Here is a 13,587-nt window from a genome sequence, read left to right as displayed (position 1 = left end):
TGGCCTTCTATATATTGGCAAGACCCGACGCAGACTGGGAGACCGCTTTGCTGAACACCTATGCTCTGTCCGCCAGAGAAAGCAGGATATCCCAGTGGCCACACATTTTAATTCCACATCCCATTCCCATTCTGACATGTCTATCCACAGCCTCCTCTACTGTAAAGATGAAGCCACACTCAGGTTGGAGGAACAACACCTTATATTCCGTCTGGGTAGCCTCCAACCTGATGACATGAACATTGACTTCTCAAACTTCTGCTAATGCCCCACCTCCCCCTCGTACCCCATCTGTTATTTATTTTTATACACACATTCTTTCTTTCGCTTTCCTTTTTCTCCCCCTGTCCCTCTGACTATATCCCTTGCCCATCCTCAGGGTTCCCCCCCCTTGTCTTTCTCCCTGGACCTCCTGTCCCATGATCCTCTCATATCCCCTTTGCCAATCACCTGTCCAGCTCTTGGCTCCATCCCTCCCCCTCCTGCCTTCTCCTATCATTTTGTATCTCCCCCTCCCCCTCCCACTTTCAAATCTCTTACTAACTCTTCCTTCAGTTAGTCCTGACGAAGGGTCTCGGCCTGAAACGTCGACTGTACCTCTTCCTAGAGATGCTGCCTGGCCTGCTGCATTCACCAGCAACTTTGATGTGTGTTCCCAGTCTGATTCTTAGCTTTGCAAATATTGCATATGCTTCTTTTTTCTTCCTGATTAAATTCAGGAGCTCTTGGATCATCCAAGGTTCCCTTCCCTTAACACCATTTTTATTATTCTCATTGGAATATGCCGATCCTGAACTCTGCTCACCTGGCCTTTAAACAACTCCTCTGCGTTAGACGTGGACTTGACCAACAGCAGTTGGCCCCATTCAACACCCCTTAGCTTCTGTCTTATTCTTTCGTAATATACTGTCCCTTAATTTCATACCTTTCTGCAAGATCCAATTTTATCCTTACTCATAACTAACTTAAATCCTTATGATTTATGGTTTTTATTTCCAGAATCTTCACCCATTGTCAGGTCTGTCACTTGGCCTACATCATTTCCCAAAACTAGATCCAGTACGTTCTCTTCTCCAGTTGTGTTCCCCATATACTGTTTCAAAAACTCCTCTTGAAGAAATCAGCCTCTTGTAGTAAAGAGGTTCCAAACAGTACTGGGGAAGTTAAAAGTCCTTTATTACGATAGCCCTGTTGTTTCTGCACCTTTTCATGATTTGTCAACATATGTCCCTCTACCTCTCAATGGCTATTGGGAAGACTATAGCATAATCTCATCAGAGTAATTGCTTCTGTCCTATATCTGTGCTCTGCCCAAATTGCCTCTGTGGATGAGTTCTCCAGATTGTCTTGTCTGAATACTGCTATGACATTCTCCCTTATTGTGCCCCATATCTCAGCAAGGATGTGTTGTCATTGGAGAGTCCAGAGGAAGTTCACGATGATGATGCCAGGAATGAAAGGGTTAACATATAAGGAGCCTTTGGCAGCTTTGGGCCTTTACTCACTGGAATTTGGAAGTGTGTGGGGGGGTCCCATTGGAACTTACTGAATGTTGAAAGGATGGATGTAGAGAGGATGATTCCTATAGTGAGAGTAGCCAGAACTAGAGGGCACAGCCTCAGAATTGAGGGACGACTATTTCGAACAGAGGTAAGGAGGGATTTCTTTCAGCCAGAGAGTAGTAAATCTGTGTAATGTTTTGCCACAGACTGCAGTGGAGGCCAAGTCCATGGGTGTATTTAAGGTGAAAGTTGATAGTTTCCTGATTGGTCAGGACAGCAAAGGATATGACGAAGAAGGCAGGTGTATGGAGTTGAGTGGCATCCAGGATCAGCCATGGCGGAGCAGAATGGCCTAATTTTGCTCCTCTATCTAATGGTTTTATCAGTAGTGCACACCTTCAACCAAGCCCATATAAATCTTACCATGACATAAGGTGAGCAGTTACTGAATATTGCGACAACCACCCAGTACCACTCACATCTAACGTAACAAAGTGCTTCAAGAGGTTGGTTATGGGTAGAATTAATTCCAATGTGAGCAAGGACTTGGATCTGCTACTTACCACTGCAGCAGTTTACAATAGATACAATCTCATTGACTTTCTTCTCTGCTTTGGAGCACCTAGACAACAGTAGGATATACGTCAGCTTCTATGTTTTGATTGCAGCTCAATGTAAAACACTATCATTCCCTCAGTTATAATAACCATGCATAATACGCTGGACTTCTGTAACTGGGTCCTCAAATTCCTTGCTTGGAAGACCAAAGTCAGTGCAGATCATTAATAACATCTCCTCACTGACAAATTAACACCAGTGCATCTCAAGGAAGCCCACTGCTCTACTCCCTCTATACCCCTGAATGTGTGGCTAAGCACGCCTGAGATGCCAAGGATAAATTTGCCAGTGGTACTGCCGTTGTCGGTAGGATCTCAGAAGGTGATGTGAAGGCTTACAGGAGTAAGATACATCGGCAGTTTCGAGTAACGCCACAGCAACAACCTTGTACTCGGTGTTAGCAGAACCAAGGAACTAATTGTTGATTGCATGAAGGGGAAGTTGGGAAAACACGTACCAATCCTCATTAAAGGATCAGCAGTCAAAAGGATAAGCAGCTTCAACTTCCTGGGTGTCAACATCTCAGAAGATCTATCCTGGGACCAACACATTGATGCAATCAAGAAGAAGTCATGCCAGCAGCTCTACTTCATTAGCAGTTTGAAGAGATATGTTATGTCACCAAAGATGTTTACAATTTTCTTCAGAAATACATTGGAGAATATTCTGATTGATTGTATCATAGCCTGGTATGGAAACTCCAATGGACAGGATCAAAAAATGCAGAGAGTTGTAGTTTCAGTCAGTTGCATCGCAGGTACACCTCACCCCACCATTGAGGACATGTTCAAGAGGCAGTTCCTCAAGAAAGCGCCATCACTAAAAAAACCTCACCCTTTGGCAGCTGATTAATACCTGCAGCTTTTTTTTTGTCCAAAAATATTTCTCTGTTTTGGGGAAAAAAGTAAAGGTTTTGCTTATACTGGGCCATACTGTCAACTGTTAGGGAAATATTTTCTTGACTCTTGAAAGTATACTTAACAGTAGGAATTTCAATAGCAGCTGAAGAAACTGTCACAGTCATCAAACAATCTGGTGGGAAGACTGCAACATTCTTATACAACCTTGCTGTCCTTTATGGCATTAAGTTCTTATACCCGACCCGATAACATTGTAATTCACTGCTCACAGATGCTAAGAAAGAACAATGCAAGCTTTGCTATCTTGTTGGAGAGTTGAGAGAGATGATCCGTTATTGCAGTAAAGCTCATTTGCTTTTCTGGAATTGACAATGCTATCCATTGCAGAGGTAGGTGCCAACTGTTCTATTAGCACTAAATTTGACAGTGATTTTCTTTTTAAGATTGTATTGAGTTAAACCACAAACTGCAGCAGTTATGTGCTGTGACAAATTGACATACTGTTGGAAAAATTATACATAAATTGAGATTGATTGCTCAAAATCTAATCTGATTGCTAAAACGCTTATAGGGGAAGGTGGTGATTTGTTTGGAGAACCCAAACAAGTGGGCAGTTGGAGTAAGGTTGGTGGTGATTCACTGATATCTCTTTGGCTCTTTGCCAAGTAGTGCTGTAAATGTTATAGAGACATCACCATTACAGTGAGATCAAGTAAGACATCTGCACTGAGTTGTTGTTGGGTCAAGTTTAATTATGCACACTATATGCCTTTTGATCGTCATTAACTAAAGAGCCATTTCAGTTTACTCTTACTTTTTAAATGATGAATAACTCACTTGAAATGTATTAAGACTGAAAATGTAATGGATGCTGGAAATCTAAAGTAAATAGACTAGTAAATAGAATAAATGATGGAAATACTCACAAGGTTTGGCAGCATCTTGGAGAGTTAACTTCTTAGGTCAAGATTTAATTGCCCAGTGTCTATGCAAGTTTTGTCACTTCCTGCCTTATATTGAAAGCTTCAATGCACTTGTGCTCACTCTGCGTGGACAAAACTCTTAAGTTGTTATGCAAGCAGAAGTATCTTTAAAATTTTAGTATCATCTCCATGCTTTTGAATTTAATGAAAGTGCTACTGATATAAATTGTTTACCTGAATTTGTTTAATGTATTGTTCGCAATATAGAAATCTAGAATTATTCAAGAAAGTTGCTTTCAAAGATGCTTTATTTTGTGTTTGTGCTCAGCGCAGTGGAAAATGCATTGAAACTAACCTGTGATTTGAAATGCAATCACACTAAAAAGAGTGGTGATCAAAATAAGAGTTTTGTTCACGTAGTGTGTTTACATGGAATTCGATATGCTGCAATTAACCTGATTTTGTCACTTACAAATTAGTAAACTGTATCAATAGCAATCTTATTTGTAAGCAAACATTAACTTTTTATGTTAATGACACCGCTGTCCATTTTAAATTCCAGATCCTACTGACTTAAAAGGATACAAGTATACTTTGGAGATGTCACGGCATCACAGCCGGTATGAGAGGGATTATCGCAGCGGCTGGGACTGGCAAGAACGAATCAACAGTTGTAACAATGTAAACAACACTAACTGTACCAGTGGCATTGCCAACAGTAACAGCATCTCTAACCGACCTGGTCTTCTGCCACTGCCAATGGTCCCTTCCCACCTCTTAACTCCAGTCACACCTGTCTCCACCACAGCGAGCAACGAGATGATGACAAGCTTAATGTCCAGCTCTGCTTCCTCTACAACAACAGCTTCTAAGGTTGGGATACATTATATAATCTACATTAATCATAAATTGGCATTTTTATATTGATTACAGTTAGTAAAATCTCTGGATTTTTTTTGGGTTTATGGTGATCTTTGCTTGTTTTAAGCTGACTTTCACAGTCTGGTGAATAAAACAAAAAATGCTTAGGAATTTTCACAACTGGAAGTCAGACATGAGAGTCTACCTAACTTGGAAGTCAAGTTGCAATTATGCAGATATATGTACTGTTGTCCCCATATTATTGTGAAGCTTCATTTTAAATAAGACACTAACCCACTCTGAACTACATGTATGAGGAGTATCATAAGGTGCATCATTGTGTTAATGCAAATAGAGGATTTTTACAAAATATGCTTGAAGTTTCTCCTAATTATTAAGCTAAAATCAAAATTGGTACTGCTATTAATGAAACAAATTATATTATTTGATGACAGAAGCATCAGTAGCTAAAAACCAAAATACCAACATTCCAACAATTTGATATGATGTTACTGTCTAGGAGAGGGAAGGGTGGTGCAAATTTTAGTGGAAATAGAGGATTTGAATTTTACACAAATTTAAGTTTCTGCCTAAATTCTGGAAGCTGACATTTGTGTTTGTCACCTCTTAACCGATGGTGCCATGATTTAGGGGTGCATTTTAAAGTTCTCTATATTTTGTTCCATACTTTCCAGTATTTGTTTTAAGATGGTGCATCTGTAAATTTGATAAAATCTTAATGTGCTTGCTCCACATCAACCCCACCCACTCATCTTTGCATGCATTTTGCTTCTGTTCATCTTAGCAACTAATTAGCATTTGTCCTACCTAAAGATGTTTTAATAAACTGGTTTCAAGAATTCCAAAGGTTCAGTCAAATTAAGCTAAACCTGTCTAGCTGCATGTGATCTGTATTCCTCCCTCCACTGGATGTTCATGTATCTGACTAAATGCTGCTGTTCAGCCTGTTTCTGCTGCCCCGCGACAGTGCATCTTTAAAAACAACATCTTTAATTTTTCCCCTTTCACCTTCGCATTTCACAATTTTGTACAACTTGTATTAGGTCTTCTGTCAGCCTCCGATACACCACAAAAAATATCAAACTTTATCCAACCTCTCCTTATGATTCTGTAATCCTAGCAGCATTCTGGTGAACCTCTTTTGCATCCTCTCCAAAGCCTTCAAATCTTTTCTGTATTTGAGCAGCCAGAAAGGCGCACAATATTCTAAATGTGTACGGTAGTTTTATATGGCTGCAATGTGACATCTGACCATTACACTTAGTAGCCCGCCTAATGAAGACAAGCATGTTATGCACCTTCTTTACTACTCCATTCACCTATGTTACTACAGGAAACCACATTGCTACTCTCCAGTTCTGTGGGACCTCAGCTGTGCCTCAAATAGATACAACAATCTTCATCTTGACCCCACCAATCTCCTCACTTGACTGTCAGCAAACAAGGATAGATCCCATGAGGAATTTACCCATCTTAATCCATTTCAGTAGACCCAACACCACTTCATTTTTGATCTCGACATGCCTTAGACTATTACATACTGCACACTGATCTCAATTTCATATCTATCTCCTTGGTGAATACTGCTGTGAATTACACATTTTGTACTTTGCTTAAAGCCTCTGAGTCCAGACATGAACTGCTTCCTTTATCTTTGACTGCTCTTACTCTCCCCGTTTGCCCTCTTGTTTTTATTCATGTATACAGTGCCTTTGGATTTTCCTTAATCCTACTTGCCAAGGATACTTCATGACCACTTTTGATCTTCTTACTCCCTGCTAGATTTCTGTGCTTTCTTTATATTCCCTTATGTACTATCTGATTTCAATTTACTGAACCTTACACTCAAACCCTTCTCTTTTTGGCTAAATATTCAATATATCTCAGCATTCCAGGTTCTCAAACCTTGCCATCCTTGTCTTTCGTCTTTACTGTAACATACCAGTCTGAATTCTGATTGGCTGTTCTTTAAGCAATTTCAATGAGCCTGACGTAAGCTTTCCCAATAACGGCTGCTCCCAACTACTCTTCTGTGATACTGCCTAACTAAGTTGTAAGTTGCCTTCTGTCAATTTAGCAATTTCATCTGAGGATCAGTTTTATCCTTATCCAAGCTCTTAGAAAACTTATGCAGTTATGATCACTATTCCCAAAATGCACTTCCACTGAAATGCATATCACCTGGCCAGGCTATTTCTCAAAACCAGTGTGGCCTTCCCTTTATTTGGACTATCTGTGTAATGTTTAGAGAACCCTCTTGGTGCACCTAACAAATTTTGCCCCATTAAAGCCTCTTGTACTCAGAAAGTCCTTGGGGAAGTTTCCAAAGTCTCCCACTACAACAACCTTATTGGTTTTACATCATTTTCACCTATTGGCAATCGGGAGGCCAATAGTATATGCTCATCAGAGTGATTGCGCTCATCTCATTTTTGAGCTCTACCCTTTTTCCCTGAGTGAATATGCTCCTCTCCCCCCCCCCCCCCAAGGTACTGCAGCTGTCACATTCTTCCTGATTGGTAATGCATCTCCTCTGCCTCCACCTCAATCATGCCTGAAATATCAATACCCTAGAACAGGGAGTCTGAACCATTTTTTATGCCATGGACTCCTACCATTAACTGAGGGGTCTATGGACCACTGGTTGGGAACCCCCAATCATTAAGTTACTACTCTCACAGCCAAGTCTCTGTAACTATTTTTTCTATTAGGTTTACTTCTACTTTCCCCTCAATTCCTCCATCTGCTGAGTTGTTGTTCTGTGTTTCCCACATGACTCTAGTTTACACCCGTTCAAGTAACAATAATGCTGGCCGGTGGTGGTGTGGCAAGTGGTCCTGAGTTCGAATCTGGCCAGTTCATTGTACACTTCCCTAAATGGTTGGCTAGAAACTTAGCCTCATAAAAAGAAAACGGACAAAATGTTAAAGAAATAGCAAGGTTTCTGCTTGCTGTGCCTCAGGGTGTGGGAGGGGGGAATAAAAATAGTTTAAGTGTAATCCTTTAGTGGAGATAAGTTTAGTGATCAAAAAGGATGGTTCTCCTAGAGACTGAGGGCCGTTTTCATTTCATCAGTCTCTGCCTGGAAGATGCTGCCAGAGTCTCAACAAACGATGATCCTACTGAGATTACAAACAGGCTAAAAATTCATAAAGAAGCTTTATTATATTGCCTCCAAGACACATAAAAGAGAATCAAAGAGCATACAAATCAAAAATAGTGACTTAATAAGACATTTTATAGATTTTATGTCTGTTGTGATAAACAGATGGAAAGCAAGGTACTACTTCATAATTTTTAGGCTTCTAGGAAATAATATTAACTTAGGTGATAATGCGATGGGTCTCAGTAGCACTGCAACTACAGAAGAGATTCAATGGCACTTCATTTTATACCAAAAAAGTGCAAAAATGTGTATCACAGTGATACACATCAATGTATCCAATGTTTAGAGCTCGGAAAAACTAAAACTGACCATTTAGAGAAGCAATGGACTACAATAATGTTGATAAAAGAAGAAATGAGAAAGGGGGAAGGAGACAGAGTTGAGAAAGTGAAAAAGAGCAAAAATGGAGAAGAAATATACATAGGAAATTATTTTTCACCAAGATGAGAACTCTGAAGACTCTTAACTGGCAGTAAGTTTAATATATGAAAATAGTTTATAATTGTGACTCTCTAACTGCTGATTATATGGTTATGCACATTTTTTTCTTAAATCATTTATCAATTCATCTGCATGTTGCCTGAAATGTTACTTTGCAATGAAAGGAAATGCATATTAAGGTTTGCCTCAACAACACTTTATTCTTTTAGCTGAAGTTGGACATACAAAGAATTAGAAGTGCTTAATAATTAGTAACCCTCCAGATTTTCTACTGGAGAGACATTTTAAGTTCTGTGTACTGCTGAAATTTGAGATTTGTCATTGGAAAAGGTTTCATTCTTTTACTCTTTTCTGAATTCCTACAATGATTAAACCATCTTTACACTAAAACCCTGATCATTTCCTGAAGTGGCACTTTTCAGTCCAGTACCAGTTATTATTCATGTTGGGTAATTGTTTTCAGCATGAGTGTTTGTGTGCAAACAGGATTATTTCCTTACGATGAAGGACAACTTCCTTGTGCATTTGCAGACATCCCACCCTGCAAAAACTCATTTCAGGGAGGTAGCACCATCAGTTTGCGGGAGACTCCCGGAACTTCCGGGAGAGGTGGGATGTCTGCAATAGAGTAGCTCCTTAGCAGCTAGCCAGCCAGTTTAAATAATGTTAGCTATGCTAATGAACGAATGACACCTGTTAAACTCACCTCAACATGTCTTTTACAGTCTTAACCCACCATGGGCAATAGAAAAGTCACTGTTGCAACAGTGCAGCGAACAACACTGTCATTATTTTTGACCCCTATCAGGCAGGGGTACACTTTAGTGTAGTCTGGGGTGACGTACGTTTTATATTTTCTTTTTTTGGAACACTCTGCTATGGCGCGCTCGCTCGCTCTCTCTCGTGGTTGCTCTCGCGCTTGCTCTCTCTCATGGTCTCTCTCGTGCTCTCTCTCTCTCAAAAAAATTGATTTCCGGGACATTGTATATACATCTGTAATTTGCGGGCATCAGGGAGCTACTATTAATATGTGGGAGACTCCCGGAACTTCCGGGAGTGGTGGGATGTCTGCATTTGTTCCTTGAAAGGAAACTAAACAAGGATGATAGAAAATATTGTAAATTGTTATCATTAAATGTGGAAATTACACAAGTACCTCAGTCACACAAACTAAAATATTCTGCAACTCTGATGTCAGATACTGGAATAGAGAGTAGGGATGGTAATATATATGTTATATCATATACTTCCTCTATATTGAAAGTATCCCAATACTTATTGGCTTCTGGTATTTTGGTACCAAATGGAGATCTCAGTTTTCTTGGGAATGTCAATTTCTTTTAGACTAACATGCCAAACTGTTCCTTTTCAGCAAAATGAACATTTCGTATTTCTGCCTTCGTGTATAAATTGGCTGGGAGTTCATCAGTTTTAAATTTTATTTCCTAATCAGGCTCCAATCTAAAGATCCAGTGTTATAAAAAATCAAAAGTGTTCTACCAGGTCAGTTCTGTCAACTGTCAGATTAACACCCAGGCATTAAAGAACAAAAATATCCTTCTCTCATTCCAAGACTTCCAGACGAAGTTATATAAACATCGGATTCTCCTACAAATAGCACATTAATGTGAAGTATAAAATATTGGTTGTGCTATATATTACCTTGGATATATTTTTGTTTCTATGAAGCATTTTATTTTCAAGAACGGTAGATCCACACCTAAGATATTGTCCAGCTTTATGAATGTCTTCTGAATTGACAGGTAATAAAGGAGATGTTTTGCAATTAATCACTTAGTTCCTGTCTGATTGTTAGAACTGGGCCATGCTTGCTGAAAAAAAAATGAATATTTAGATCTGCAGTCAGTTTGGAACTTTGACATTTCACTAATTATGCGCCAAATCTGGATTTGCTGACAGATTCCAAATGGTGAATCTGTTAGTACACCCACAGCAATTCATGAACTTGCTAAGATTTCCCTGCACTAAAGATGTGGAGTTTGGTCAAGATTCTATACCAAGTTCTAAGAAGCCATTGATTTACATGACGATTTTACAGGAGTAAGAATATGATTTTTTTTTAATCCAAGTGTGTGTTTTAAGTGTATTCCAGTGTAATTTTTTATAATTAATTAAATCTGTAATTGAATGCTATTTTTAATTGGGGAAATTAACTTTCCAAAATCTTGACAGCTTTGAAAGATGACAAATGTCTCCCTGTGGCTCTGTTTAATGTCAAAACAGTGCGGACCGCTAGGGGGCGGGGAGGGGTTGAGGGAAGGAAGGTGGCATTGCATTTTCTGACCCATTAGTGTGGCCAACCAGAACCAGGATTCAGCAACCATCAAATTCAGCTTCATGGATCCAAACCAGAGAAGAATGGGGAAATGGGGAATGTAAACAGTACAGATTGTAATGAATAAAATCCAGATTAATAATTTCATTACCAGCCTGATATACAAAAACCTTTCAGTTTCCATCAGTGTTTTGGAATAAGCCTGTGATTTTGCACTCATTGATGTTGATCACACTGTGGCAGCTGTTACCTGACAATAGGATGCTGAAAGGGTCTATTGCTATTCATTAGAATCGAACTAGATGGAGAACAATAAGGATACCACTCTCATTACTTGAAATGATTGTAACCTAACCTTGGCAAAGAATTGATTTGCCTAATCACTACTTGTGTTATAACGTAATATAATAACATTGCTTTACTGTTCCTCAACAGTATGATAGACTACATTCAGAAAAAATGAAACAGATGCATGTTCGAAAGGGATGCTTGATGTTTTGGGTTGAGGTCCTGCACTGGGACTCAGGGTGTAGAGGGGAAGTGGCCAGTGTGGAGTGGTGAGGCAGGGGGCTGGCAGGCAGTAGATAGAACCAGGTGAGGAGGGAGATGGTGGGCAGATGGAGCCAGGTGGGGGAAGGGAGAGGAAGGAAAGAATTTGGAGATAGGTAGGATCATAAGGAGAGGGTGCGGGAAAAAGGTGCAGATGGAGGCAGGTGATGGAGGTAATAACAAGCTAAAAGATTAGAAGAGGAAACACCAAAGACTGCAGCCGCTGAAATCTGATAAGGAAGGAAGAGTCATAAGACAGAGGAGCAAAATTGGGTCATTTGGCCCATCAAGTCTGCTCTGCCATTCAATCATGGCTGATACTTCTTTTCCCCCTCCTCAGTCCTGCTCCCTGGCCTTCTGCCTGTAACCTGTGATGCTGTGACCAATCAAGAACCTATCAATCTCCGTCTTAAATATACCCAATGACCTGGCCTTCACAGCTGCCTGTGGTAACAAAATCCACAAAATCATTGCCCTCTGGATAAAGAAATTTCTCCACATCTCCCTTTTAAATGAACACCCCTCTATACTGAGGCTGTGCCCTCTTGTCCTAGACTCCCCTAGCATGGAAAACATCCCTTCTGCATCTACTCTATCTTTTAAAATTCCAAAGGTTTCAATGAGATCTCCCCTCATCCTTCTAAATTCCAGCGAGTACAGGCTCCAGAACCATCAAATGTTCCTCATGTGATAAGCCTTTCATTCCTGGAATCATCCTTGTGAACCTCCTCTGAATCCTCTCCAATCCCAGCACATCTTTTCTAAGATAAAGAACCCAAAATTGTTCACAGTACTCAAGGTGAAGCCTCACCAGTGCCTTATAAAGCCTCAGCATCACATCCTGATAAGTAGAGCCAGATAAGGAAGAGATGATGGTCAGATGGAACATCTGGGGGAAGGCATAGGAGACCCAGTAGGTTAGGTGTATTAAGAGAGAGAAAGATGAACAGTGCGTGCAGGTTACTTGAAACTGGAGCATTTACTGTTCATATCATCAGATTTATAGATTACTCAGGCACAATTTGAAGCTTTGTTCTTATCCCTTATCTCCACAGGTGCTGCTTGACTCATTTAGTTCCTCCAACAGTTTGCTATTTGCTCCAGATTTCAGCATCAGCAGTCTCTTGTGTTTCCTTTCTAAACTGTTGTCTATTCCCCATTCCTGCTAGTTAAAAAAAAATGTAAGGCTTAAATATTTTAAATGAATATAACTAATTAAATTACTTTCATCTTTAGTAAATTGCAGTTTTTAACTTTGAGTAATTTAAAAAGTAGTTTCAATTTCTCTTTCTCTGTCTACGTACCTGTGCTGATGTTCCTTGTGAAAATGATAAATGTGAGGTTATCCACTTTGGTGGTTAAAATGGGAAGGCAGATTATTATTATATTATTATTATTATTACTGTATATTAGATTATTATCTAAATGGAATCAAGTTAGGAAAAGGGGAAGCACAACGAGATCTAGGTGTTCTTGTACATCAGTCACTGAAAGCAAGCATGCAAGTACAGCAGGCAGTGAAGAAGGCTAATGGCATGCTGGCCTTCATAACAAGGGGAATTGAGTTAAAGAGCAAAGAGGTCCTTCTGCAGCTGTACAGGGCCCTGGTGAGACCACACCTGGAGTACTGTGTGCAGTTTTGGCCTCAAATTTGAGGAAGGACATTCTTGCTATTGAGGGAGTGCAGAGTAGGTTCACAAGGTTAATTCCCAGGATGGCAGGACTGTCATATGTTGAAAGATTGGAGCGACTGGGCTTGTATACTCTGGAATTTAGTATATGCTAAATATACTAAATATACTCAGCCCAACTTCAGAGGGGAGAGGACTCTGGATTTGATGTATGCTAACGTTAAGGATGCATACAGCTCCTCTCCCCTCCCGCCACTGGGAAGGTCAGATCACAACCTGGTGCATCTAAAACCCTGCTACGTGTCTCTGGTGAAAAGTAAACCTGCAACCTGGAGGACAGTGAGGAAATGGTCGGAGGAGGCTTATGAGGCGCTCCAGGGTTGTTTTGAGGTGACAGACTGGCAGGCACTCTGTGAGCCACATGGAGAGGATATTGATGGGCTCACAGAATGCATCACTGATTACATTAACTTCTGTGTGGACTGCAATGTTCCTACAAGAACTGTCCTTTGTTATTCAAATAACAAGCCATGGGTAACAAAGAACATTAAGGACATCCTGAACGCTAAAAAGAGGGCGTTTAGAGATGGAAATAGGGAGGAGCTGAGGGCAATACAGAGGGACCTGAAAGCCAGGATCAGGGAGGCTAAAGACAGGTCCAGGAGGAAGCTTGAGTGCAAACTCCAGCAGAACAACATGAATGAGGCCTGGAGGGGGAT

The 13,587-nt window shown here is 40.2% G+C and overlaps 1 protein-coding gene across 11 annotated transcripts in view; it reads left to right on the top strand.

Annotated features, from left to right (window-relative positions):
* Nucleotides 1-13,587, top strand: part of LOC140194009 (kelch-like protein 29) — a 483,953-nt gene that overhangs the window by 224,676 nt on the left and 245,690 nt on the right. For all 11 annotated transcript variants that reach the window (XR_011885023.1, XM_072251316.1, XM_072251314.1 and 8 more), the window contains one exon: nt 4,466-4,776. Coding sequence is in view for 10 of the 11 variants with exons in the window: in XM_072251316.1 (XP_072107417.1) it covers nt 4,504-4,776 (273 nt within the window). In the remaining variant the exon portion in view is untranslated. The remainder of the gene's footprint in view (nt 1-4,465; nt 4,777-13,587) is intronic.

The sequence above is a fragment of the Mobula birostris genome, chromosome 2 (assembly GCF_030028105.1).
Source record: "Mobula birostris isolate sMobBir1 chromosome 2, sMobBir1.hap1, whole genome shotgun sequence".
Classification (NCBI taxonomy): Eukaryota; Metazoa; Chordata; class Chondrichthyes; order Myliobatiformes; family Myliobatidae; genus Mobula; species Mobula birostris.
The sequence above is the reverse complement of the archived record's forward strand: the minus strand, read 5'-3'. Positions and strand labels throughout refer to the sequence as shown.